Genomic DNA, 25567 nt, shown 5'->3' on the forward strand with positions numbered 1-25567 from the left:
AGTGTTTGTAAACTGTAGAGTCGTGTTTAAACAAGTGAGGAATGTAACAAAACTACAGTTTAAACACAATTCACATGAATCATTGGCCTTGTTCACATTCACACCAACATCTGATTATAATCTGATTTCTGCACCTGTAAGATTATTTAAATGACACAGAAACCACAACATCTAATGTGAGAAATTAAAAGGACCATGATCACAAAGAGATTAGATTATTGGGCTTTTTACATTTCATTTAGATAATCTTGAAACTCTAAAAATCTAATTTTAATCAGATGTCACATGTGCATGTAACTGCAGACACTGAGAATACCACACAAATGTGTGATACTGAATACTGGGTGAAGTCTGGAATGAGGAAAGGAAGGAAAGGGGCGCTCTCCATAACAGTCATTTATGGTTAACAGGGACTTCAGACCTTTCTCACAGGCTCTCACAAAATAGTTTTCCTGTGGTTGTGCATTTCAAAGGTCACCTGAATACTTTATGTGACTTCTGACTGTTGTTTTACTTTTTGCTCAGCTCATCTGACAGAATGGCGTCGCTGACAGACCACCCGGTCTGTCACGACATCTATACAGACCCTGTAGTTCTGAGCTGTAGTCAGAGATTGTGTGGAGAACTGTTGAAAACCTCTGAGTCGAAGCTTTGTCCCCTGTGTAAGAGGAGACACTCTAAAGACCTGTCCACAAACCAGGCCCTGACGAGTGTGTGTGAAGTGTTCCTACAGCAGAGGACTTCTGAGTGTGACTTGCACCGTGAGGAACTTAAACTGTGAGGAGCACCTGCAGCCGCTGTGCATCATCTGTGGACACTCGGCGCAGCACTCAGGACACTCCCTCAGGCCCATCAATGAGGCCACTCCAAGCCTCAGGGAGAAGCTTGAGCAAACACTACAGCTGCTGGAGAACAAAAGACAGGACCTGACCAGGAGCAAAGAGCAGCTTTCTGCTGCAGTGCCAGCCCAGCCCAGGCCTGACTCACAGAGAGACAGATGCAGAATCAGTTTTAAAAGCTGTATCAATTTTTAGAAGAGGAGGAGCAGGCCCGGGTCAGAGCTGTGAGGGAGAAGAGCAACAGAAAAGGAAGAGGAGGAGTCTGGAGGACAAGATGGCGGCTATGAGCAGAGAGACAGCGGCTCTGTCAGAGACCATTGCAACCACAGATAAGCACATTGGAGCTGAGGACAGCTCCATTCTGCTGTAGTAAATGGATGCATTGGAGAGAGTGCAGCGCTGCCCCCTGGTGGAACAACCACAGATGGGACCAGACCAAACATCTGGGCAATCTGGGCTTCAACATCTGTAGGAACATGAAAGACCTGGTCCAGTTCTTCTCTGTTGTTCTGGATCCAAACACAGCATATTCAGACCTTACTCTGTCTGAAGATCTGACCAGTGTGGCATCTGGAGAGAGACAAAAGGTTTCAGAAAATCCATAGAGATTTGAACTGGGATCAGAAAGATTCACCTCAGGGACTCGCAGCTGGGACATGGAAGTCTCTGGAAACTGTAGCTGGTCTGTTGGTGTAATGAATGAGCATGTTCATAGGTGGCAGCATGTACATAGAGGAGTCTGGACTATAGATTACATATCAGGAAAACATCACAGAGCCTTTTATCCCACAGGTGAAGTTGTATGTCATTCTGTGAAGAATCTACAGAAGATTACAGTGGAGCTGGACTTCAACAAAGGAACTCTCTTGTTTTTGGATCCCAATATAAAGAAACATACACACCTTTACTCACTCTTTCTCTGAGAAGTTGTTTCCATTATTTTAATTTTAATAAGACCACACTGAAGATTTTACCCCTCAACAATCCTTTCTCTTGAAAAATCAAATAGGAGGGGGAAAACTTGTTTCACAGCACAGTACAAAATCAGCTCACCTGTTGTCAGTACAACTAAGTCAGTTCTTTCTGGTTAGATTGCATTAAAACAAAGCTTGGATTAAAGTCTAACTTTCTAACAGAGCTTCAGATGCAGCAGTGTCTTCAGTTAGCGTCACATCCCCAGAGAATGTTGATGACATCAGCTGCAAAGTATTACCGTAATCATTTACCATTTTGATTCATTTCACTATTGTTGTTAAGTTTCATACTGTTACTTTGATGGTTTGTTGTTTAGATGTTTCAGGGAATTTGATGGAAAATGCTGAATGTCAAATATAGGCCTATGAGTTTTACAATGCAACTGAAGATCTTAACTTAACTACTTGACTTATTTACTACTCTAGCTTCTTTATGATGATGGCCAACTGCTCTAGAACAGCAGTGAGAGAAGTGCCTTTGATACATGTCCATTGGTTTATATGAAGTGCATTTTAAAATCAATCTATGTTTTTTTTGTTTGTTTGTTTGTTTTTTGCTTTCTACCATGTTATACCATTGTTCCCTCATCAAAAACATGCATGAAGTGGTTTCAGATGTCATCCATGTTTGAGTATTTTTGCGACCACTCTCAGGCCCTATTCAAACCCTCCTTAAGTTTAGCTGTAAGATTATGTCCAACACTCAGCCCACGTGATACAAAACTCTACACAGCAACTTAACAAACCTGGTGCATTGTGCAGAAGTTTCAGTAGCAAGATGCACACTGATTGTGTTGTGATATCGCTCTGTGGAGGGAGTAATTTAGAGGAAGGAGCAAAGGAGATTGTCAAAAAAGAAAGTGAGACTTATAAACATGTTATTATGCTGATTTGAGGGGAAAAAACAATAAAAGGTAACACTGTGATCTAAGTTATGTGTTTGCAGTTAATACCCCATAGAGGTAAAATAACCCCTTTATAAGTTTAATCTTGCAGAGGTCCTTGGGAAAAATAGAAGTTGGGCAAAGATATGAGGTTATAACACTGTCTTTGTTTTATTTTTTTTCCTGGGTTATTCCTGAGGCATTTGGAATGAGGATAAGGAGAAGTTTAGTCAGTTTTTCAAGAATCCCTTTTAAAGCTATAGCTGAAGTGTACTTTTTTTCTTGAGTAACCTTGTTGTTTGCTTTGACACTAGCTCATTTCTAAATTCAACCCTTTTTATGAATCATTCAGTCAGAACCCAACCCTACTATTTTCTCTGATCTTTTTCTCCCCAGACCATGAAGAAAGAGCAGAGGGAGGGAGGAGGGAGGACACGATGGTACTTCACGATTGGCTGAGAGGGTATGGGGCGGGACTTGGAATCAGACTGTGATTGGCTGGTTGCAGGGACTGTCTCTTTGTCTGGGCTGAGGTGCAGAGGCAGAGGCATAGGAATCCAGGTGCTGCTCTGGACTGGACTGTTCCGGGCCAAAAGCCACAGAGAGGAACGGGAAAAGTAAGTTTGGTTCACAACTTTGTTACTAAAAAGTACTGTTGCATTGTGTAAGACGTTCTGAAAAAAAAAAAAAAAAAAGACTTGGTGTAGCCTTGTTAGGTAGTCCTGGTTTACTGCAAATTTAGTCATAGTTTAGACCAGATTTATCACAGTTACTGCAGTTGAGTCTCAGTTTGCCAGGTTAATAGGTTTAGGTTTAGACCTGGTTAAAACCTTGCTACATTCTGGTTTGGTTCTGTTTGGTCTTATAGGTTTAATCCTGGTTCATAAAATCTGACATTTGTCCTGGTTTAGACCTGCTTTGGTCCGGGTTGGTCCTAGTTTAGACCTAGGTGAGACTTTTATGATCAAGGTTTCTTAATAATATAGAATGTACAATTCTATTCTGCACAATTTTACATAGAAAGTTTATTTCAGCCCCGGTAAAGACAGTATAGAACTGATTAGCCTTGGTTTTATATAGGTTTATATATGATTACATATTTGGTCAGCCCATAGATATGCAGTCTATGGGTTAGCTCTGCTTTGGTCTATTACTCCTTAGTAATTGCATCTAGTCATTCAGTTAGAATTGAATTGTTATTTATAGCATTCTATTGCATTATTTATGTTGTATTAACTAAATTTCTCTATATTTCTCATAGGAGTTAACTTTAAAACAAGAGAATTTGAACATGAGCTCGTCAAAGCAAAAGGTAACCCACTTCTTTTTTACTACACCCTTAGACCCAATTTAATCCTGGTCCAGTCCTAGTTTAGCCCTGGTTTGGACACAGTCTAGCCTAATCGAGCCCTGGAGACCTTAAATCCAGAGTTAGTTTAGTTCTGCATATTTTTGCTTCCTTTAAGTTCTGGTTTAGTCCTGGTAAAGCTTTGGACTATAGATTCACTTCTGGTTAAGTCTTTGTCTAGCCCTAGTTTGGCCCCATTTTAGTCCAGGTATGGCACATGTAAGACCCTGGTTAAGTCCAAGTACAACCCTGGTTTAGTTGCAACAACGCCTCACAGTACTGAATCAGTATAGTTCTGGTTCAGTCTATGCCCTCTGTTATTCTGGTTAAATCCTGTCTTATCCTGACCTTGTTCAGTCCTGGTTTAAACCTTATTTAGTCTTGGTTTACACCTTGTTTAGTCCTGATATAGACCTTGTTCAGTCCTGGTTTAGACCTTGTTCAGTCTTGGTTTAGACCTTGTTTAATTCTGATTTAGACCTATTTTAGTCCTGTTAAGTTCTGGTTTAGACCTTGTTTGGTCTTGTTTAGTCCTGTTTAGTCCTGGTTTAGAGCTTGTTTAATACTGGTTTGTGACTCTTATATTCCCAATTGTATTGTGCCCAGAATGCATTGTGCTGTGTCTATATTTAGAGGGTTTAATCAGAGGAAACACAGAGAGATAAGCGCTGCCCTGTCCTGCTTAGGCTCTGTCTCTGTCAGCACCTGGGGTCCAAACTCGGTTCACCCTGTTAAACCAAGGGCCAAACGCATTAAAGGTGCATTGTGTAACTTTTCTAGAGGGGGCAGCCACCTGTTTGTCTCCATGGAGATGTTTTGTTTTGCTCATAGAATATTCTACTGTATGGCATTGAACTAAACCAGCTGGGCCAAGTTACAGATCAGATTTGTGGAGAGGCCCGCTCCCTGTAGGATTCCATGTTTCTCATTGTATTTTGAGCAGAAACCTCTGTAAGTGAATGAATGCAAGTGAGATTTACTGTGGAAAAATCTAGGTAAAATATTAACATATCAATGAAAACAAGCAAGTGACGGACCCTCCACCAGAAAAGTTACAGAGTGCACCTTTAAAATGACTTGAATTCACAATTTCTATCTTGCTCTGGTTAATTTTGACTCTTTATTATTTGCTTGGTTTGAGGTTTAAGTATTTCTGTTCTTATTCCAAGCTTCCAAGTTTTGTGCCACCAAAGTAACCAAATTATGTACATAATTTTACTAAGATAATGTTGCGTCATGATTTATTTACTACTACTACTATTACTACTACTACTATTACTACTACTTCTACTGGGGCTACTGCTGCTGCTGCTTCTATTACTATTACTACCATTACTGCCACTATCATTAATTCTATGACAATTAATACTACTACTACCACTACTACTGCTACTACCAACCCAGCTACTAGGTCTATTGTTACCACTGCTGCTGCTACTACTATTTGTAAAATATTGAATAAATACATAAATATTATTGCTACTGCTACCTACCACTATTTCTACAACTACTACCTCTACTACTATGTGTGCCACTACTACTACTACTACTACTACTACTGATGCGACTGCTTCTACTCCTATTACTGCTACTACTACATACACACATCACTACACTGCCCTTGTTTGGCCCTGTTCAGACTCAGCAGCAGTGATGAGTCCATGGAGTTGTTTTAGTGACAGACATGGACTTAATCCTGGTTGTGATCTGGAGTTATTTGTGTTCGGTGTTGACAGGTGAAAGGGCTCTGCGGGGATCACGGGGTCTAACTACAGACCTCTGACACCATCAAACAAAAGAGGGACAATAACAAACATAGAAACAACTATACAGGGACAGAAAACAAACTTACAACAATGGTATTTATAAAGACTAAAACTAGTGCATGGTTACTTCGCAGTAGTGTTGTCACGATACTAACATTTCAAACTTGATTTTGATACTAAAAACGTAAACCTATGAGTGGTCAACGGTCTTTGTCAAAATGAAAAGAAATAAGTAACCAGATTTAGTTCCACTACTTTTATATTATATTACATTATTTATATTATATTAGAGGTATTGGCACATTTAACCTTTTCAGCTGTAGGCCTTAGATCTCCAGCTGATGCCAATATTTTATAGGGCTGTAGTCGACGACAAAGGGGGCGTGGCAAAAGCTCTCAAAAGTATTATGTATCTCTATGTGTCTGACCCAAACTGCACTCACAAGACTACACCTGCCCGGGAGTTTAAGCAAGAACAACTAATTTTACAGCAAAAGTACAAGGAAACAATTAATTTATGTAAAGACAGATTAAACTTGCGAATCATGAGTTTAATCAGCCTTTTTAAATCTAAACACCAAAAAATCACTTACTCACACACTTCTCCTTTCTGCTTTTGTCTCATATAAATCTTTAATATTTAATAAAATTACGAAATCAACTAATACAAATTTTGATCAACTAAGACTCCATCAACCGATTAATCGACTAAACAAGTAACCGCCTAGAGCCCTATAGTCAAGCAAAGCAACCCTACAACCTTGGAGCATACACCTGCAGTGTTTTGTTGTGTCTTTGGACAAGACACTTCCATCTATTCAATATTGAAAAGCAGAGCACCCCTACAACCCCCTTTATGTCTTCTTATAAAAATGCTAATGTAACTTTTAAGTTGGGACAGCTGCTTTCTGGTGTTTTAAAATACAAGCATTAGGTTGTTTGTAAAAAATAAATACATTAATAAGTTATAACTTCTTTAGTGTTCGTTTTAGAAAAATAGGTTTGTAGTTTCATTACCTGCAATACAGATCTTATCAGGATTCAAATTGGTTGTGTAGGCCTACAGGCTGCTGCAGACATGTGGAGATTTTCAGAAAGAGAAATGAGAGAAACAAACAATGACCTCATCTCTGCACGCCATGACATCACTGTGTAACGTCACCCTTGGGCCCAGTCCAACAAGAGGCCCAGGCAAGATCTAGGGTGGGACCAGATAGGAAGGAACTAAACCAGGATTAAATCTGGATTTAAACAGAGCTAAACCACAGTTAAAACCAGGACTAAACCCAAATACAGCTTTGTTGCTGCTGTAAATAAAATATTATTTATGGTACATTCTTCCATAGCCACAAGATCTCTGAGGTAAACTGACAGAGCTGCGCTCTACTATAGCGCTATAGTGCTGGAATGATGAAAAGTTGCCATAGCAAGTAACAATTCAAAACTAAATATTATATCTTTTGAATTGTCAACCATCCATCAAAATGACAAAAGCAAGCTGAAACTCATAGTATTAATGCAACTGGAAGCATTTCTGCTGCTCATTCTACTATTATCTATAACTCTGTCCACAACAGCAGCAAAATCATCTGCCACCTCAGACTCTCCATCTTCTCCTCTTCGCCAACACCACTGTCTTCTAGGTCCAGTTAATTTATTATTAGCATTCCTACTCATAATTGATCATGTTTGTAATGCCGTGATGACACATTTCAAGTTTAGGAGTTTATAGTTTTCTCCTGTCATCGTTATCCTTAAAGGTTCTATATTACACAACATTGATTTGTATGAGCTTTAAGCCATGTTATAATGGCTTAAATATATGGCTTATATATCTCCTCAAAAACAGATCTGGAGTTTTGTTTCATTCACAAATGTTTGGTTAACCCTTTATTATTAGTCTGTTCCAAAGATCAAAATGCTTTCTTCCACCTTGTGATGTCATGAAGTGGTAGTTCTCAAGTTAACAGCTACCTTACTTAAGTAAAGAATGGAAATTCCAAGGCTGGAATTATCCAACTGATTCTATTGAAGGTGTATACAGTTTAAAAACACAGTGGAGCACTTCCTGTATTACACCATGACATCACAAGGTAGAACAGAGTGTCTTCCGTTTGAAATAACTGAGCCTAAATATGCAGGGTTTGTGTTTTGTTTCATGTGTGAATGAAAGAAAACACAAGTCCAGTATGTTTTTGATGACAAAACAAGATTATAACAGAGATCAGAAAAAAGCGAAATATGGGCCCATTAATGATTCTACACTTCATCAATGACGTCTCTACCAAAGTGCCAAAGTTTTCAGTTCAACAAACAATGAGTTCATTGTAGCTCTCTTTGTTTTCCTGTTTAAGTCCTGTTGAATGTTGATTGTATTGTTGTGTGGTTGGCAGGCACTGGCAGCAGGGGCCTGTCTGCATTGTGAGGGGAACTGCTCAGGGTTCCAGCCACATTCCTGGAGGTAACTCTCATCCCACAGGCACCACAGGAATCCACCTCACAGAGAACTATTTTACTGTATTTGAACAAAAAGACTTAGTTTCCAAAAACAGAATCTTACACTGCAGAAAGGAATGTCTAAAGTGACTATTACCTTTGTTGAATCATTTCTGAGATGATTTGACTTGTTTTTAAGTATTTTCAACATGTTTTTATTAAGTCTAGCAAACATCATGAGCTACGGACATTCAAACTTAAGGTAAACAACGCAACAAGTGGAGAGGTTAAAATGCACAGGAAATGCATTTATTCCAAACACATATTGGACAGCATTGGAACACTGGAAAGTTATTAAACACCGATACAAAAAGTCAATAAAATATCAAAAGAATCCATAATAATTGCTCAAATTGGAACTTTTACCAGTTAATGTTGCCATTTTAAGTAAACCAAAACATTTCAATTTCAAATATATATATATTTTTTTTATCAACGTAAAATTATTACATGGAGAGGAAAAAAAGATCACATAAGGCATGCACTTAAGTCAACTTTAAAAATGTTTTTCTCTTCATTTCATCAGAAAGGTGTGCACTTCCTGCGGCTGCAACTCTATTGATCACATAACCACTGAGGCAGAGGAGGATCAGCGAATGGGACGGCTGCTTTCAGACACGCCCTGTGGTCACATGACTCAGAAGGTGAAAGGAGGCGGTGGCTTGAGGCTCTACAAACGAAACCGTCTGATCGTCACCAACCCACACGTGTCACGCAAAGACCCCAGCTTCAGCACCACGGCCTACCAATGGGCCCCCAGCACCACACACAAACTGGTGAGAAAATTCTGCAATTATGGCTGGCAATTACGGATACGAATACCTTATATTACTACTACTACTACTACAACTACAATTGATATTACTGCTACTATTTCAACTGCTATACTCCTAGAAATGGGCCCCCAGCATCACACAAAATCTAATGAGACTACTGCTGTTACTGCTGCTATTATAACTGCTACTTCTATCCTATTATTACTGCTATTACTGCTGCTACTCCCATTGTTACTACTACAAATCATATTACTGCTACTTCAACTATTGCAACTGCATATTCCTAAAACCCAGCAATTGCTACATCTGATGCTGTGATGGACATTTAGGTATATTCATGTTGTGGAAAAAGTATTCTTATCTTATGTCTTTAAAGGCATTTGATCTATGTTAGACTCAGACCCGACATTAACATGTGTCTCCATCCCACAGGAAACTCGTTGTTGTTCTACCTGAATAACTGTAAAAGTTCATTATCATAATAGCATCTGCTTTTCCACAACAGATGCTATTATTGTTGTAACTGCTACTACAACTCTTGATGCTGTTACTACTACTACTCCTTTTACAAGCACTATATACTCTTCTTTTGGCCTGTCCAATATGTAAAATTTATGGACTGCAAACACTGCTTCTTTTTATTCGATGGTTTTCTCTTGGTTTTCTCTGCATCTGCCAGTCTCTGATTGGCAAGTGTCTGATTCATTACTGTTTTTTTGTAGGCAGTGCAGTTTATGGGGCTCCTCCCACAACAGTGTCGCCCCATAAGTGGTACACAGGGGGCACTAGAGAGAAGCAGACAGTTACAGATACAGCTTCCTGTTTACGACCAGGACCCAATGAAGTGCTGCAGCCTCTCCTCTGAAGACCAGGTGAGTTTAAAGTGCATGTGTCAGGTTTTCATGTTTTTCGAGTTATGGCTTGGTTTGATGGGATAGTACCTGTGTGAAATATTTATCATAGTTTTACATCCATTAAGTGGTGGTTTGTGGGACAAAAAAATTGAGAAGAAAAGTACAAAAATACAGGAAGTAGAGATGGGTTCTAAAAGTGAATACCTCTACCCATGTCATTAACACTTAAAATTTCCTGGCACTTTAAACCTTGATTTCACAAAATAAATACACCACCATTTATTTGTATTATGTTATTTATGTAAGTTCTGGTCCTTGTTGTGTATGCTCACATTATGGCTGCTAGGTGATCTAAAATCTAGAACGCACTAGGCAGGATTTTTTTGTTAAATCTTAAATAAAATTAAGTTAACTATGTTTTAAGGAAATTTGTATAATCTGTCATATGCACTTTAATATTTAAGAAACTTTTTTTCTTTAAAGTGCATATGACAGGTTAGAATATTTTCCATTAAAACATATAAAACAATTATATTTAAGATTTTACTAAACATTTTGCCAAGTTTTCTCTAGTTTTAAAGTTCTGTTGAATGACATAAATAGAGATATTTCATTTTAGAACTTACCACTACTTGTATTTTGTTTTTATTCTAAATTGCTCTATAATAATGCTGTTTCTTTTTCAGATCTGTTCAATGCTGCTGTTTGTGAAGCATTATAAACAGGAAGTGTTGGGAGTGGGAGAAGTGGCTTTACCTGGAGAAGGCGGGGCTCTGAGGGAGGCAGCCAATCAGAGAGCAGCAAAAGAGCAAGAAACAACCAATCAGGGCCCAGCAAAAGAACCTGAGCACATTACATCCACGTCCACTAATGTAAGACCTAAACCAGGGTCTAAATTGTACTCTGGATGTTGATGGTATCTTACAAAAATTGTACAATTTTTTTCACAGCTTTTACATGTTTCCGTAGCAATAATTTTATTCATAGCATAGATATTCTGATAAAAATGAAATAAAATCCAAAGCTTTTTAGCATGATGTGCAGCTATCTACAGCTGTGCGGCTTTTTGTTGGGATGATTTATGGCAACTTCAGCTCCCATTGGGCACTACAGTTTGCTATCTCAAAAGTCATCTTACTTGTTTGGTTTATTAGGTCGTTTTAGATGAATATTGCTTTTTAAAATGTCCAAATTATAACATAATGATCCATGAGCATCATAGATTATATCTATATAGCAGACACTAGCACAATAGGTCTTCTTTAAGGTAAATGAGAAACTGGGGACATTATTGCAAGTAACAATTGAAAGCAAAATATTCTCACTTTAAAATTGGTAAAAGTCTGCAAAATGTCACAAACTGGAAGACGTTATTTAACTGAACGTCCAAAATGGTAGTAAAAGTTGTATTGTCTCTCAAAGTGCCATATTGTAATTATAATTTGTACACTCCATACTGGGTTGTGGTAAGGTTCTGTATCCCGGATAGAGCCCTCTAACTACTACCAATTACTCACCATATTCATACATGAGCACAGTGGGTGAAGTGTCTTGCCTAAGGACGCAACAGCAATGCATTGTCACTAACCATTGTCTCCTACCAACTGTTACTGGTACTACAAACTAGTTGAAGTCATAGTAATACTGACATAGCTCATTCTTTCTCTTTTCTCTCTCTCTTTAGTGCTGTTCTGGTTGCCTGTGCACAGTGAATAAGGACTCCCCTGCGGTTTTCGCTCAAAGGGAGGGATATGATGCACTATGGCACCCCGCCTGCTTCGTCTGCTCTGTGTGTGGCCTGCTATTGGTCGATCTGGTTTACTTTTGGACCAATAAGAGGCTGTTCTGTGGACGTCACTACTGTGAGAGCCAGAGACCACGCTGCCAGGGTTGTGATGAGGTATGGGTGGCATTATAGGCTTAAATAATGAACAATAATAAAATATGTATATTGTTTACAGTCATTTATGATCTATTGAGGGGAGAAGTGAGATGGAGAAAAGAGAAAAGGGCGACTTTTTTATTTTATTTATTTTTTTATTGTGCGGTCCATATGAATTAAACAGCCCACATTTTTCCAATGCATCTGAACAAAAATAAGTTCACTGTGTACTGTAAGTGTAAAGTGTTTCACTGACTGATAATGAGGACGTGCACTGCACTGCATGCTAGTTATTCTTAACTTTACCGTGACTACAAACTCTGCTCAGTGGTCTCTGAAAGTTGTGAAGCATGTTTATAAACTCAGTAAATTATTAGGATGCTTAGAATACATAAGGTAAGTGAGGACTAAAGCTACCATCTGCAAGTTTATTTGATTTTTTTTATTTTTTTATTTACCAGTAAATGGCAGATGTGAAACATGTTCCCTCCTCCATCTACCTGGGCTTTGATCATGGTCACTTGTGCTCTCTGGGCTTCTGTCAAACCAAAGCTACTATCCTATCAGACAGCAGTGAAGTAATTAGCATCTACTGGTGACATGTGAGAATACCGCAGGGTCTGGTCAGCCAGTATAATTACAAATGGTGACTGTAACTTTGCACCACTGCAAACCATTTAAAGTAAACAAATTCTGTTTTTCATGTTTTTAAGACTATAAAAATCAGGTACAGTACCTTTAAGTAATGCAACACTCAATAGATTTTTAGTAATGTTGAGGAAAATAGTCTTTTCCTCTCATGTTTGTTAGTTTCTGTGTAGAGATGCATTGGCCAAAACAGTCTAAAAAGGAACCAAAGTAATTTACTGTTTGAATTTGTTAGAAGCAAACACAAACAACAAAATGTAGTTTTATTTTATTTTATTGGGTTAAGTACAAAACAGTAGAATAAACAGTGAAACATAGGACAAAACTAAAGAAAAGGCTAGTATTAAGAGCCTTGTAGAAGCTTCAGACTGATAACACTGATAAAGTGAAAACTGATCTACACCGGTCTTAACTTCTCTGTGTGGACTCTCTGAAGCCTGATGTCCAGCTTTTTGACTCACATGAGTCAGCCTCAGCAGCTGTATCTCCTTTAGTTTGTCCAAGACAACTCATGTTTAGATGACCAGGTTTTACAAAGCCTTCCTACACTGGTCAGAGCTGCTTTTCTTTTTATAGGGACACATTTTAACAGGTTTCCAATTATTTGACCAAGATGCCTTCCCACACTCTTCACAGACAAAGAGCTTTGCCTGTGTGAGTCTGACATTGAACAGTGAGGCCTGGCAAAAATTTAAAGGTTTTACTGCACTGGTCACTTTTGTATGGCTTTGACCTAGAGTGGACTTTCAAATGACATTTGTAGCAGAAAGACTGAACAAACACCTTCCCACACTGGTCACACTCGTATGATTTCTCTTGAGTGTGAATTTTCGTGAGAGCGAGAAGGGCACCAGAGTGTTTAAATGCAGTCCCACACTTAAAATACTTTAAACTACTTAAAATACCATGTAAATGAAAAGCCATCTAATGTGACTTGATAAAATTATATCAAAAGCTGTATTTTAGTAAGTCAGTACTTAAGTAAGTCAGTAAGTCAGTAGGTTTAATGCAGAAGTGTCAGAGGAAGGTTCAGCCAGAGCTTTGATGATCTGTCATTGAGGCATGTATCTCTGCTCCTGTTCTGCCTCCCTGTGTGCTCTCCCCCCTCCCTCACCTGCCTGAACCTGGAGCTGGGCGGAACTCTCGGCTCCTCCCGCGCGCACCCCTGTCCCATCAGGGTAATCACCACCTGCCGTGGATAAGAGGAGCGGGGAGAAGACACTTGGTGCCAGATCATCCGCGTGTCAACGTGATGCTCCAGCTTAGTTTTTGCAATTTTGTTACCTGTCTACCTGTTGGATTGGATATTTGCCACCTTCCAGATTCCTGCTCTCGCTCGTTCCTGCTCTTGCCTCTGCGCTCCAGCTCCGGTACAGTCCACCCCTCTGCCTTGCATCCTGTCCCGTCTTGGTCTCCGGCTTACTTCCTGTCTCCTGCCCTGTCTCCCGCTCTCTGGATTACTCCTGCTGGGTCTTCCCTGGCCCTGTCCCTGGCCCTGTCCCTGGTCCCGTCGTGCTCCGGCCCTGGCTGTCTCCGTGCCCGCTCTGGACATCCCTGCTTGGCTTGCCCTGGTCTCGTCCTGATCCTGTCCTTGTTCTGGTCCTGGTTTCCCATCCCTGCTCTGCACTACTCCCGCCTGGTCTGCCTCCCGCTCCCTGCTCCCCGTGTGTGTTAAATGAACTATTAAAGACCGAATTTCACCATTTTGTAAATAAACACTGTAAATCTGCCCCGAGTCTGCACGTCTTTGGTCCTCCCAACCCCACCTGCTATGACATGATCAAAGGAAGCAGATTTCTTTTGCCCCTATTAGGTCTATTTTAGTTTTAGGAGGTTCTACCTAACATTCAGTAAAACAAAAGTCAAAATAGCCAAACATCCAGTGAAAGTTATAAAGTGTAATTGCACTTTTATTAAGGAGGACAGTACATGCATAAAGACGTTCCTGTGTGCACTGGCTGAACTCTAACATGTTACAGAGACACTTTATGCTGTGAAAAGAACCCACATTGGTTAAATCAAATTCTTGCTGTTTTGTCTGATGACCTTGGTTCACACGGGATCATAGCTTGTCTTATCTATGTGGCCTTCTGAAAATAGAAGGGGACAGATTGCACATACATAATATGTTAACTAACTAGGGCATCCATTTCTATTATTACAAAGTGCATGAGTAAAACGAAGTAATAATGATATTACGATTTTTCTATCACTCCTCCTCCTCTGTTCACTCCTCAAAAAGTCACACCAGATATAGCTGCTGCAGAGAAATTTGGGTCCCTGGAGATTCTCAGGGTGTCCCCAAGGTGTGAATTTTAAGAATCAATTTTAAAATCATATAACATATTTATTAACCAGAAAGAGATTATATTTTTTCTCATTACAGCTTCTCAAGTAAAAGAATGTTAGAATCTGTAGTGTGAAACAACATTTTCCTTTAAGGTGTATTGAGCTTTGTAATTCAGGCATAAACAGTCACAGCAAGGGGCTGGGGAGCACACGGCAAAGAATAAATCCTTTTCTATTTCATAATTTACCAAGATTTGTAAATGTATTATTAGATTTTTCTGCAACATAATGGAATAAAAGGTATGCAAAAAATAAAATATTGACAAAATACAAGTACAAAAATAAGCTGTATAGAGAGTATTGTTGTCCTTTAAAGTAACAGGTGTTATGACGTATTCATTACAAGGGTCAGCTGTCGTTCGACCTGTTCACCTTAAAACCCGGTGATGTACAGATTATGTTTTTTTCTTGTTGTTTTCTGTCATTCAGTATTTTAATATGTTTATATGTTGTTTTCTCTTGTTGTAGTTGATCTTCAGTGAGTCGTACCACTCGGGGAGTGGTGGTCGGGCCTGGCACAAAGAGCACTTTTGCTGCTGGAGATGTGGACAGAGCCTGGACCAGAGCTGTCCTCACTCCACTTAGATCCATCTCCAAAATAATACTCACTTCAGTACTAAATCAGAACTAAACCAGGACTGAAACAGGACTAAAGCAGGACTAAACTAGCACTAAAACAGTACAGAAAAAGGGATATACAGCTAAACCAGGACTAAAACAGGAGTAAAACAGAAATAAAGTAGGACTAAAAAAAATAAGGCTAAACCACAACTAAAACAGAACTAAAGAAACACTATACTCAAACTCAGTGAGATTGTCCCACAATGCTGTGGGTCTATGCTATTACAGGTTTTGCCATAGAAAAAATATCCATTGAGATGTTTGATTTGTTTGATTTGCACTTAAAAAAGTCAAAGCTGGCTTTTGTTTTTACTATTGCAAACATGACTACCAGAGAGGTATTAGCACTACATGGGGTTTACTGTGGTGAATTATGTTTTCATTTGCCACCTCTAAGGATTGTTCCTATCTCACAATATTACAGACCACAACTAAAACAGGGAACTCATTCAGAGGCTGGTTCCATTGAGCTTAAATGCCCTATAATATGTCTAGAGATGTATATGCCAACTACAATACTGGATGTGTGTTGGCCTACTGACCTGGTCTAAATAAGGACTAAATATATTGTCATAAATGTTTTTTTCCAAAAAAGTAGATTTTACTCTACATTCAAAAAAAGTACTTAAAGTAAATAAAGATAGGAATAAAATACCAAAATAAAACATGCTTGTTTTAGAAACAGGGTAAATGGAAATGGGCATAAGCCCATAAATAACATCAGCACTTACATTCAGAAATTTTTGTATATGTCAACAAAGACTGAAAATTGACCAGTGTTAAAACCTTAAGCGTGTTAGATAAAAAAAATTCCAAGACATTGTCATGTAGGTGGCACTGTGGTGTAGTGGTTAATCTCTCTTAAATATGTTACTGGAAGTAGAGGTATGTTTCTATTTAAATCTGGATTTTAACTGGTATAACTAACACTATGATTTTTTTGCAGTGCCCAATACTGTGAAAATGTTATGGAAATATTGTTACTTTTTGGTTTTCATTGAGAGGAGCAGTGAGATAATGACCCGTGAACTAGCCCAAGGTCAAATCTGGAGCACAGTGTTTTAAAAGGGACCCATCTATCATTATGAACTGAGCTACTTTTAATGAATAAAAACTGGATCAAAATGAATACTTTGTCTTTTTTAATTACCCTAAGCTCTGGTGAAAGCAAATATACACTCATCTCTTTCACATCAAGATTTTGTTGTTTCTCATGCAACCATTGTTGAACGTTTTTTATTGAACATTGATAGTTTGTTTACAGGATGGGAGTCAAAAAAACATTATCTGCATAACATGATTCTGAAAATGCACACAGGAGAAACAGTATAGTCCTAATATAGAGTCTTGCAGGACTCCAATATTAATTTATGGGTTTGAATTTAAGTTGACCAGATTTGACAATTTGAGACAGATATGACTTTATCAAAAGCTTTACAGAAATCAATAAAAACAGCACCTGGGACATGACCTTTGTTTAATACTGTCATGATCCCTGTCAGTCCTGCCATTTTTTTTGTGCAACTTTTCCCCTCCCCTCTATGTCTGACCCTGGAGCTGGGCGGAGATTTGGACTGCTCCCGTGCACACCTGGACCTAATCCGCAATCAGCTGCACCTGGGGAGGATAAGAGGAGCCAGAACCTGAGACTCAGCGCCAGATTGTCTGTGTGTCTTTGTGGTACACTTTGCTTGGCTCAGTTTAGGTTTTTGTGCTTTTTGACTCCTGCTGAATTAGCTACTTTTGCTCTTTACCAGATCCCGCTCCCTGGACCCGCTCAGCTCTTCTCCACCGGTACTGTTCATCTCGTCTCAGACTGCTACTCCTGCTGTGTCCCTGGACCATAGCAAACACTCCACTCACAACTCACTGATCAATCTACTGTTATATTGCACTTTGAAAATCTGTAAATAAACACTGTTAAACCTTTCCCCGAGTTCTGTCTCTTTGGTCCCTCCTGTCAGTCGTTACAACAAATGCAGATTGAAAACAGGATAAAAAAAACAACATTGATTTGCTAATGAGTAGTTTGCTTTCCAGGAATTAGATTAGTTGATTATATAGGATTTTCGCCAATAAGCCCATCTCTCACAGTTTAAAAATGACATTGTGCCCACTATTCAACTAAAGGCATTAATTATGTGTATATTGTTTTGTTTTGAGTCTTTACAATGGAAACAGTTAATCACTACAAATAAGCATGCAACTCCAATGTTTTTTGTTTTTGTTTTTTATTAAACAAAATATGTTTATTCAATCACATATAACAACATAATGGAGAATAGAGCACCCAGTCTCTCCCTCAGCTGTATCAGATTGAAAAACAACTCATCAAGTTTAAGGTCTCAAGACACAACATTGCACAAAACCAAACACGAATCTAAAAATAACTACTTCTGAAATTTTGACCTGGAGATTTATTTTTGACTTGGGAGCACATAGTACAACAAATAAGTGAGACCATCAAACTACAGTCATAGTCAATTTAATTATCTGAAATCAAGCATTCATGGAGCAGGGAATACTGGATCTACACTGTTCTTAAGTTCTCATTGTGTATTCTCTGCAGCCTGATGTCCTGCTTTTTGAATCTGACTTTGGGTTCACATGGTCCAGCCTCAGCAGCTCTGTCTCCTTTAGTTTGTCCAAAATGACACACGTTTAGATCACCAGGTTAGCAGTAGACACTCTTCACAAACAAAGGGGTTCTCCTGTGTGGGTCCGGCAGTGAACACTGAAGCCTGCTGAATATCTAAAGATTTTACTGCATTGGTCACTGTTGTATGGCTTTGCCTTAGAGTGGATTCTCAAATGGAGTTGCAGAGAAAGACTGAGCAAACCCTTCCCACACTGGTCACAGTCATATGGTTTCTCTTGAGTGTTTATTTTCATTTGAGCACAAACCAGACTGTTTAAATGCTGTCTCACACTGGGTACACTTGTATGACCGTTTTCTGTGGATTCTCCTGTGAACTTGGAACTAGAATATGTAATTCTTTCCCACACTGATCACATTGAAATGGCTTCTCTCCTGTATGGATTCTCATGTGTTTAGCTAAATGACTAGTAAGGGAAAATGCCTTCTCACAAACATGACAGCTAAATGGCTTTACATCAGTATGGATTCTGGTGTGAATTTTGAGATAATCTGCTCTAGAAAAACTGTTCCCACACTGGTCACACTTGTGTCGCCTTTCTCCTGAGTTCTGAAGTGTATTTTGAAGCTGGAAGCATTGAGACATTTCTTTGGACACTGGTCACAGGTGAACATCATCTTGCCAGTGTGGTTATTGTGAGGACATCAGGAAAATAAAAATGAATAGGGACAGTAAAACTGTCAATATTAGCGATCAACTCAAATTTAAGTTACATAACGTTCCCAAAATGTAGGTTGCAGGATGGCTTATTGGCAGCCTCTGGAAAATTAAAATGCATTACGAGATAGGAGGGATTGTTGTATTGTGGGCACATACAACTTGGCTGGCATGTAGAACATCTTGAGATAGACAAAAAAGTATGTTCTGGCCTCACCCTAAACCACACAGGGCATGGGCCATATTGGGACAAAATGGGAGACGTCCAAAATCTAGACCACGTACTTTCACAAACTTGTCCTAGGGTTTTGATCTGATGGACACCAAACTGAGGCAGCATCATCAGGACATATCTGAGGTCAAAAGTTGTTAAAATAATTTACATAAGTCTCAGGGTGTGGTCATGGCAAGCTCTTAATGAAGCTGCCATTTTGAAAGCTTCAAAATCCCTGTAACTTTTGCAAAAATGGATGGATCTGGGTGAACTCAATGTAGCGTTGGCGTGTTTTGATGAACTGGACACAATGATGTGTGAATTAAACTTGTATCTTTAAAAATGTCTCTCTGCAAAATTACAATTGGCTGTAAACATCATCTCCAACCTGACACTGGATATATTGACTCAAATGTCAAGCTAAAGCTTGATATGCAGCTCTCCCACTATGATGTTCCTTTCCACAATCACAAGGTTTCAGAGGGCTCTTTATCACTGCTTGCAGTTTTAATTTCAATTTATATTTGTTTGTACTTTTAATGTGCCCTATTTGTTCTGTAAAGCACGGCAAATTGTGCTCTACAAATACATTTTGCCATGCTTTACAATACTTCTTTAACATTCTCACAGCAACTACAAAGTAAACATCTAGATTGACATCATATTCTGTAAGAGGTATAGACCTATTTACTTATGGAGGTAAGCAGAAGAATCTAGAAATGCTTGGAACAAAGAAAAAACATGCATAGGCCTACTTATCTTTTCTGTGTAGCTGAAAATTTGTCACATATTAACATTTCAAACCCATTATGTAGCAGCAGCCCTCAATACACATGAATGTTTGAATGTAAAATAGTAACAATATTTCTAAAGATATTAGTGTCAAGTCAATTTGTGGATAAGTAAAATACTACGACTAAAAATTATTACTGAGGCTGCTTTTTTGGAACCATGTAGGTTTATTGTAGGGTATTTTTAAAGTGGCTGTATTTACGTTGCCGTAAGAGGTTTCGTTTGTGTTGTGTATCTGTTGTCAATAAAGATTTTTTTTAAACCAGTCAGCTGTTTTCGATTTCATAACAAACATGGCGGCGGGGAGAAGCTAACGAAGAGGAAGAGCTGCATCAAAATCAAAACATTTTACCTATTTTATCAAACTAACAGCTCCCGTTTTGAATTCAGGGCTTCAGAATGGAACCTGCTCTATTCGCCGAAGACATATCCGAGAGGAACGTGGCAATTGTTGGCTCGGAGTTGGTGGAAAACTACACGGTACGTTTTGTTCGATTACCACTGTTAGCATAGCATGAGCTCTGTGCTTCTTTTTCACCATAAATCACGCGTCAGTCGTTTGATTTTTAATATATGCTGTAAATCTTTTACATAAGTCTATATAATCTGTTTCTTCTCATTTAAACTAATTAATGAATGTAAAGGAGATGAAAAATTGGCATAAACCATATAGCTGCTAACTAGTTGCTCTTTCTAGATATATAACAAAAGTTACCTTTGAACCCTGTAATAAAATATTTATGACCCATAATTCAGTTTTATGACTTGCCCTCAGATGCTACATTATTTTTTTTCTTTATTTCTTTGTTATTTGCTGACAATTATAGGTACAATGTGCGTATTAATTTGTGTTTCATGCATGGTAATCGTTGACATAAATATTCAAAACATGAATAATGTATTACTGCTTAATGGTGGTCAGAAAAGTCCAAGTGTTGCTTTCTAAATCAATATCCATCCATAAATTTCACAGTAATAAATCTTAATCTGTCATTGCAATTAACTTTTTCAAATTGCTCTACCAGTTGAATGGCCAAAAGTCATCTAGGTAACTGGAAAATGTCATGTGACTTAAATGCCATAAATACCAGGCTTTTTGTTTATTCAACATAAGATTTTACTATTAGATTAAGGCTTAAAATAAGACAGACTCTCTTCCTCTCTTCAAAGTATGGTGCAACATTATCCAATGTTTGTTAAAATGAAATATATTTAGTAAAAGAAATGGTCTTGCTGCATTTATTTTATTAATATTATTTATACTTAATTTAAAGAGTGTTTTTACACTCTTCTTAAATTCCCAAGTCCAAAAGTATTGTATTCTCTGATAATCACCAGGGAATACATGTATGCATCTCTTTTATTTAGCACAAAATTTTCCTTTTTATTATAGTTCTATCAAACGTTTTTGTTCTTGATGTATGATTGTAGGTTTACATTATTGAGGTGACTGATGGGTTGCACAGATGGACTGTCAAACACAGATACAGTGACTTTCACGAGCTCCACGAGAAGGTAAGACAGCCCTAAATTAGCCCTGGTTTAGTCCAAGTTTAGTCCTAGTTTAGTCTTGGATTAATTCTGATTTATTCCTGTCAAAACTTAATGTTTTTCCCATCGCTCTGTGTTCCGGTGGACATGGTTCACACTGGATAGATTATAGAGGTCTGTGTAGATATTAACAATACAATTGAAATTGCTTAAATACCAGTTGTGATGTTTTGCATATTTTATATGCAATTTAATTGTAGTTATATTTGTTTTCTGTCTTTAGTTAACAGCAGAGAACAAAGTGGACAGGCGCCTGCTGCCCCCAAAGAAGATTTTGGGTAAAAATTCTAAAAGTTTGGTGGAACGTCGGCAGAAGGACCTGGAGCAGTATCTTCAGACTCTGTTACTGCAGTTTCCTCAGGCCACACCTCCTCCACTCTCATGCTTCCTGCACCTGCAGCTCTATGTGAGTACACACAAGGGGCTGAACTATTTTGGAAAAGTATTTAAACATTGAAATTGCGATCTAGGGGCTGAATGTACATGTATGTATATGAACCATAATGCCCTATAATTGTCTTCTTTGTTTTAGGAGATCAACGGGATCACAGCTGCGTTAGCAGAGGAGCTCTTTCACAAAGGTCTGTCTCTACCTAATAATACTTTACTAATACTTTAGGAACATAAACAAAAAGAAAATTAAAACAAATAAATGTTGAGGATAATAACAGTTTTTTAAAATTATTTTTATTGTAATTTTTTTTTTTTTTGCTAAAAGGCTGGCTAACTGTTTAAATATATGTGAAACTGTACATTAACTCTCTGGCCTCTCTCAGGTGAGCAGTTACTTCAGGCAGGACAGGTGTTCTCACTGCGCCCCTTACAGCTCTACTCAGTCACTCAGCAGCTGCGCCTGGCCAAACCCACCTGCTTCACTGGAGATACCAAAACAGACCTGGGACACATCCTGGACTTCACTTGCCGCCTCAAGTACCTCAAGGTAACCAGAGTAACCAGGCCACAAGTCATAATATGAGGTTATGGTGTGGAGTAATTCATAGGACAACACTACATGTTCACTCCTTTAAAGGTCTTATATTAGGCAAAACTGATTTATGTGAGCTTTTACCCATGCAATAATGTCGTTAGCTCCTCAAAAACATGTTTGAATATTCCTGCATTCAAAAATGTTTGGATCCTCAAGGCTGGTGTATGGAGTTTAAAAGCATAGGGCAGCATTTCTATATTACCACATAATCACATTACAAGGTGGAACAGAGTGTTTTCAGTTTTAGAAAAGAACACAGGATAAATATGCAGGACTTGTGTGTTAAACATGTGTACAAAATAGTGCAAACAAGCCCTTTACAGCATTTCCACGCAGATTATCTGCATTAAGCACGTTGGCATATTGTGCTGATTGTTCTATAGCATATAACCTGTTGCTAATGTTTGCAGTCATTTCTTAGACTAATACTACTAGTATTTTTGTCACCTCTGAACCTTAGTGTATTTATGTGCAAATTGGGCTGTTTGACCACTTAATTGGTGGTTTGACACATATAGTGTGTATTGTCTTTTTTTTTCTTTTTGTAAAATATGTTATTATGTGTATATTATTGTTTTTATTTTATTTTGTAACTACCATCACTTCTGATATTGTACAGAAATAATTAAAAGTCAAAAATAAATAAAAGTCAACCATCATGCAACCATTAGTCTTGACGTTGACTTGACATTGAGGCAATCAGATTGATATTTTAAAGTAAATTTAGAAGGGTTTTTAATCTGTTCACTGTTGTTCTATTTGGTGCTGATGCAAATACATGTGAATGACTGGGTTGACTCATAGTGAAACAAATTTTAATGTTTCTACCGTTAAATTAACCTTGAAACGTCTGTCTTTTTCAAGTAAAAGTTAGATATTTGGTCTTCTTCTTTTGTTTATTGTGTCCAGATCAGTGGCACCAGGGAGCCTGTTGGGAGCAGCAACATCCAGGAGAAAATCCTCCCGTTTGACCTGTCCATCTTCAAATCTCTGCTGCAGATAGAGGTAGGGCTGGGCAAAATGGAGGTACAAATTGAATTGTTGAATTGAACTGCTTTTTTGGTAAAATCATCACATTTTCAATTACTAATTTTCTCTTGAATGCAGCTCTATGTTCAAACACAGAAACTTTTGTCCCACCCACTTCTCTTATTGGTCAGCCTCAGCAATGCCCTGACTGAGTGACTGGTGGATTTAACCAATTGCAATGAATTGTGAATTTACAGAGGAAGCAGATGTCTTTAGTTAAGCAAGTTTACATAAAATCATGAAATACATTTTAGGCATATTGACCACCTCTAGATTGAGGTCTGTGAAATGCACTAAAACAGATATTCATATTCTCTTTTCAAGGGGCCTAGTCACTGTCCTGTTACTGGTTTAGCCCTGGTTTTGCAGCCAATTCAGCCTTTCCTTCCATATATAGGCCTATAGTAATTACCGGTACTATATTGACTAATCCTAATCCTAATTCTTCTAGGTTCAATATTTAACCTATGGACAAGTATGTTAATGTGAGCTGTAAAGGGTCAAATAAGTAACATTTCTGACTTGTTACTGATAATAAGTTTTTTTTACATCATGGTTCATTGTGTTATTTATTTACTGAGCTGGTTTGCAACTTTTCACACTTCAAAATTAGTTATCATGACAGGCCTACAGTAATGGTCTGGATTCAGCCTACTTTGTATTTTCTTTATCTGTAGTTACTTGTTTGGTTCCCTATTTATACTAAAGTAGTTCTTGACTTTGGTTTAGTCCCTTGCATGTCCACCACATGCTTGTCTCAACAATTATGTGGTTTTAATTCTTGTTTTATTTCTTTTTTTTCTTGTGTTGTTATAGATATGTGAGTGCAGTTCGCAGCAGATCTCTGGTTTGTTGTCTCTGAGAAAAACTTTGGCCACGATGAGCGTCCACCATTCAACTGACTCCATGGCTGTATGTAACACTCACAGCTAATGGGAACAAGACAATAATGCAATAATAACCAGTTTCTATTGCTTTTTCATACGTCTTAAATTACTTTCCCATGCCATCAACTTGATTGTCAACCAGTGTGCTGGAGAACACAAATGTACCTTGTGATATTTGCAAAAAATTAGATTTAATTATTTGATTTTTAATGTGAATTGGTAATATTTGAATAGGCAGTGTGTGCCTTGTTATATTAGTCACTAATTGTCTTTTTATTTTTTCAAATTTAAGCTCAAATTGCTAACATCTTACTCTTGTCTCCTGTACAGTTGGTACTGGTGCCAGAGGCTAGTGAGTTCCCCCAGTGGGAGCCAGAGGGTGCTGTGTCTGTGTGTCCTGTGACTGCAGTGGTCCCTGTTTGGAGAAGTCTGACTACTTTAGACCTGAGCCACAACAACATCAGTGCAGTTGACTCCTCTGTGGTATTTAGAGATCATACTAACACTTATACGTCACACTTGGGGGTGAAAAGCACTTCACGTGCACCTAGGGTGGGTTATATGGCAAAATAAATCATGATGATGTATAGCACAACCTATGTAAAAAGCTATATTTGCTGCTCACTCTGATCGGTTAACTCCAACTGTAGCTGTCTCCCAATTCAACGACTCCATCCTTCCAAAGATCTGGCAGATGAAGGCTGCTCCTCCATGTAACCTTGGTGGACAGCAAAGGCTGTGACAAAATGGGACAGAGCCACTCCCGTCACCCAGCAACCAAGACAGGCTGCTAACACTAATGCTAACACTCCGCATAATACGCACATGGATCAATTAAAACGATTACGCACTAGTGATGAAATAGTCTGACCATGAGCCCATATTAAAATGAATCTCACCCAAATCTATTCAGCTAAGATTAAAAGAAGCTACCATTATTCTATATTTGAGACAGCTGTAGATTAAGTATTCTTACTTCTGCCAGAAATACAAATTTAAACCTAAACTTTAAAGACACATTGCACGATTAGGGCACATAAGTGACAGCAGCAAACAACATGAGCTGGAGGGTGGCTTGATAAAATCAAAGATGCCCCACAGGTCTTGTGCAATCTTGACCACCTCCTCCTCAGTGATTCTGGATGGTGACCCAACAGACCCAATGCACTTGGACCATTCAGTATGATCCATCCCTTGTTTTCCAGAACAGGACCAAGCCAAAATTATCTTCTCAGCCAGCACTTGCTTAAACAATAGGACTTCTGTTGCAGTGGGATAATGGGCCTGGTGTCTGCAGGACAGGACTTTCAAACAGCCAGACATACACCAGAGTCCAAACCTGTAATAACATACAC

The 25567-nt window shown here is 38.4% G+C and overlaps 2 protein-coding genes and 1 pseudogene across 5 annotated transcripts in view; all 3 read left to right on the forward strand.

Moving 5' to 3' along the window:
* Positions 1-538: 538 nt before the first annotated feature.
* Positions 539-3965, forward strand: LOC129456633 (E3 ubiquitin-protein ligase TRIM35-like; annotated as a pseudogene).
* On the forward strand, positions 3225-16566 carry lmcd1 (LIM and cysteine-rich domains 1). The gene is made up of 8 exons (XM_055224542.1): positions 3225-3314; positions 3959-4009; positions 8205-8272; positions 8834-9083; positions 9806-9955; positions 10624-10809; positions 11622-11837; positions 15285-16566. The coding sequence occupies exons 2-8, from the start codon at positions 3989-3991 to the stop codon at positions 15399-15401; spliced, it is 1008 nt and encodes a 335-aa protein (XP_055080517.1). The 5' UTR covers positions 3225-3314; positions 3959-3988; the 3' UTR covers positions 15402-16566.
* A 3475-nt stretch (positions 16567-20041) lies between these two features.
* Positions 20042-25567, forward strand: part of nisch (nischarin) — a 28565-nt gene continuing 23039 nt past the window's right edge. For 3 of the 4 annotated variants that reach the window (XR_004541943.2, XM_055224540.1, XM_055224539.1), the window contains exons 1-8: positions 20050-20237; positions 21189-21272; positions 21532-21714; positions 21841-21889; positions 22085-22248; positions 23206-23301; positions 24142-24237; positions 24543-24695. Coding sequence is in view for 3 of the 4 variants with exons in the window: in XM_055224540.1 (XP_055080515.1) it covers positions 20157-20237; positions 21189-21272; positions 21532-21714; positions 21841-21889; positions 22085-22248; positions 23206-23301; positions 24142-24237; positions 24543-24695 (906 nt within the window). In the remaining variant the exon portion in view is untranslated. Of the gene's footprint in view, positions 20238-21188; positions 21273-21531; positions 21715-21840; positions 21890-22084; positions 22249-23205; positions 23302-24141; positions 24238-24542; positions 24696-25567 lie in introns of all 4 variants that reach the window. The other variant, XM_033974045.2, reaches the window with a different exon arrangement.

This window comes from Periophthalmus magnuspinnatus, chromosome 10 (assembly GCF_009829125.3).
Source record: "Periophthalmus magnuspinnatus isolate fPerMag1 chromosome 10, fPerMag1.2.pri, whole genome shotgun sequence".
Lineage (NCBI taxonomy): Eukaryota > Metazoa > Chordata > Actinopteri > Gobiiformes > Gobiidae > Periophthalmus > Periophthalmus magnuspinnatus.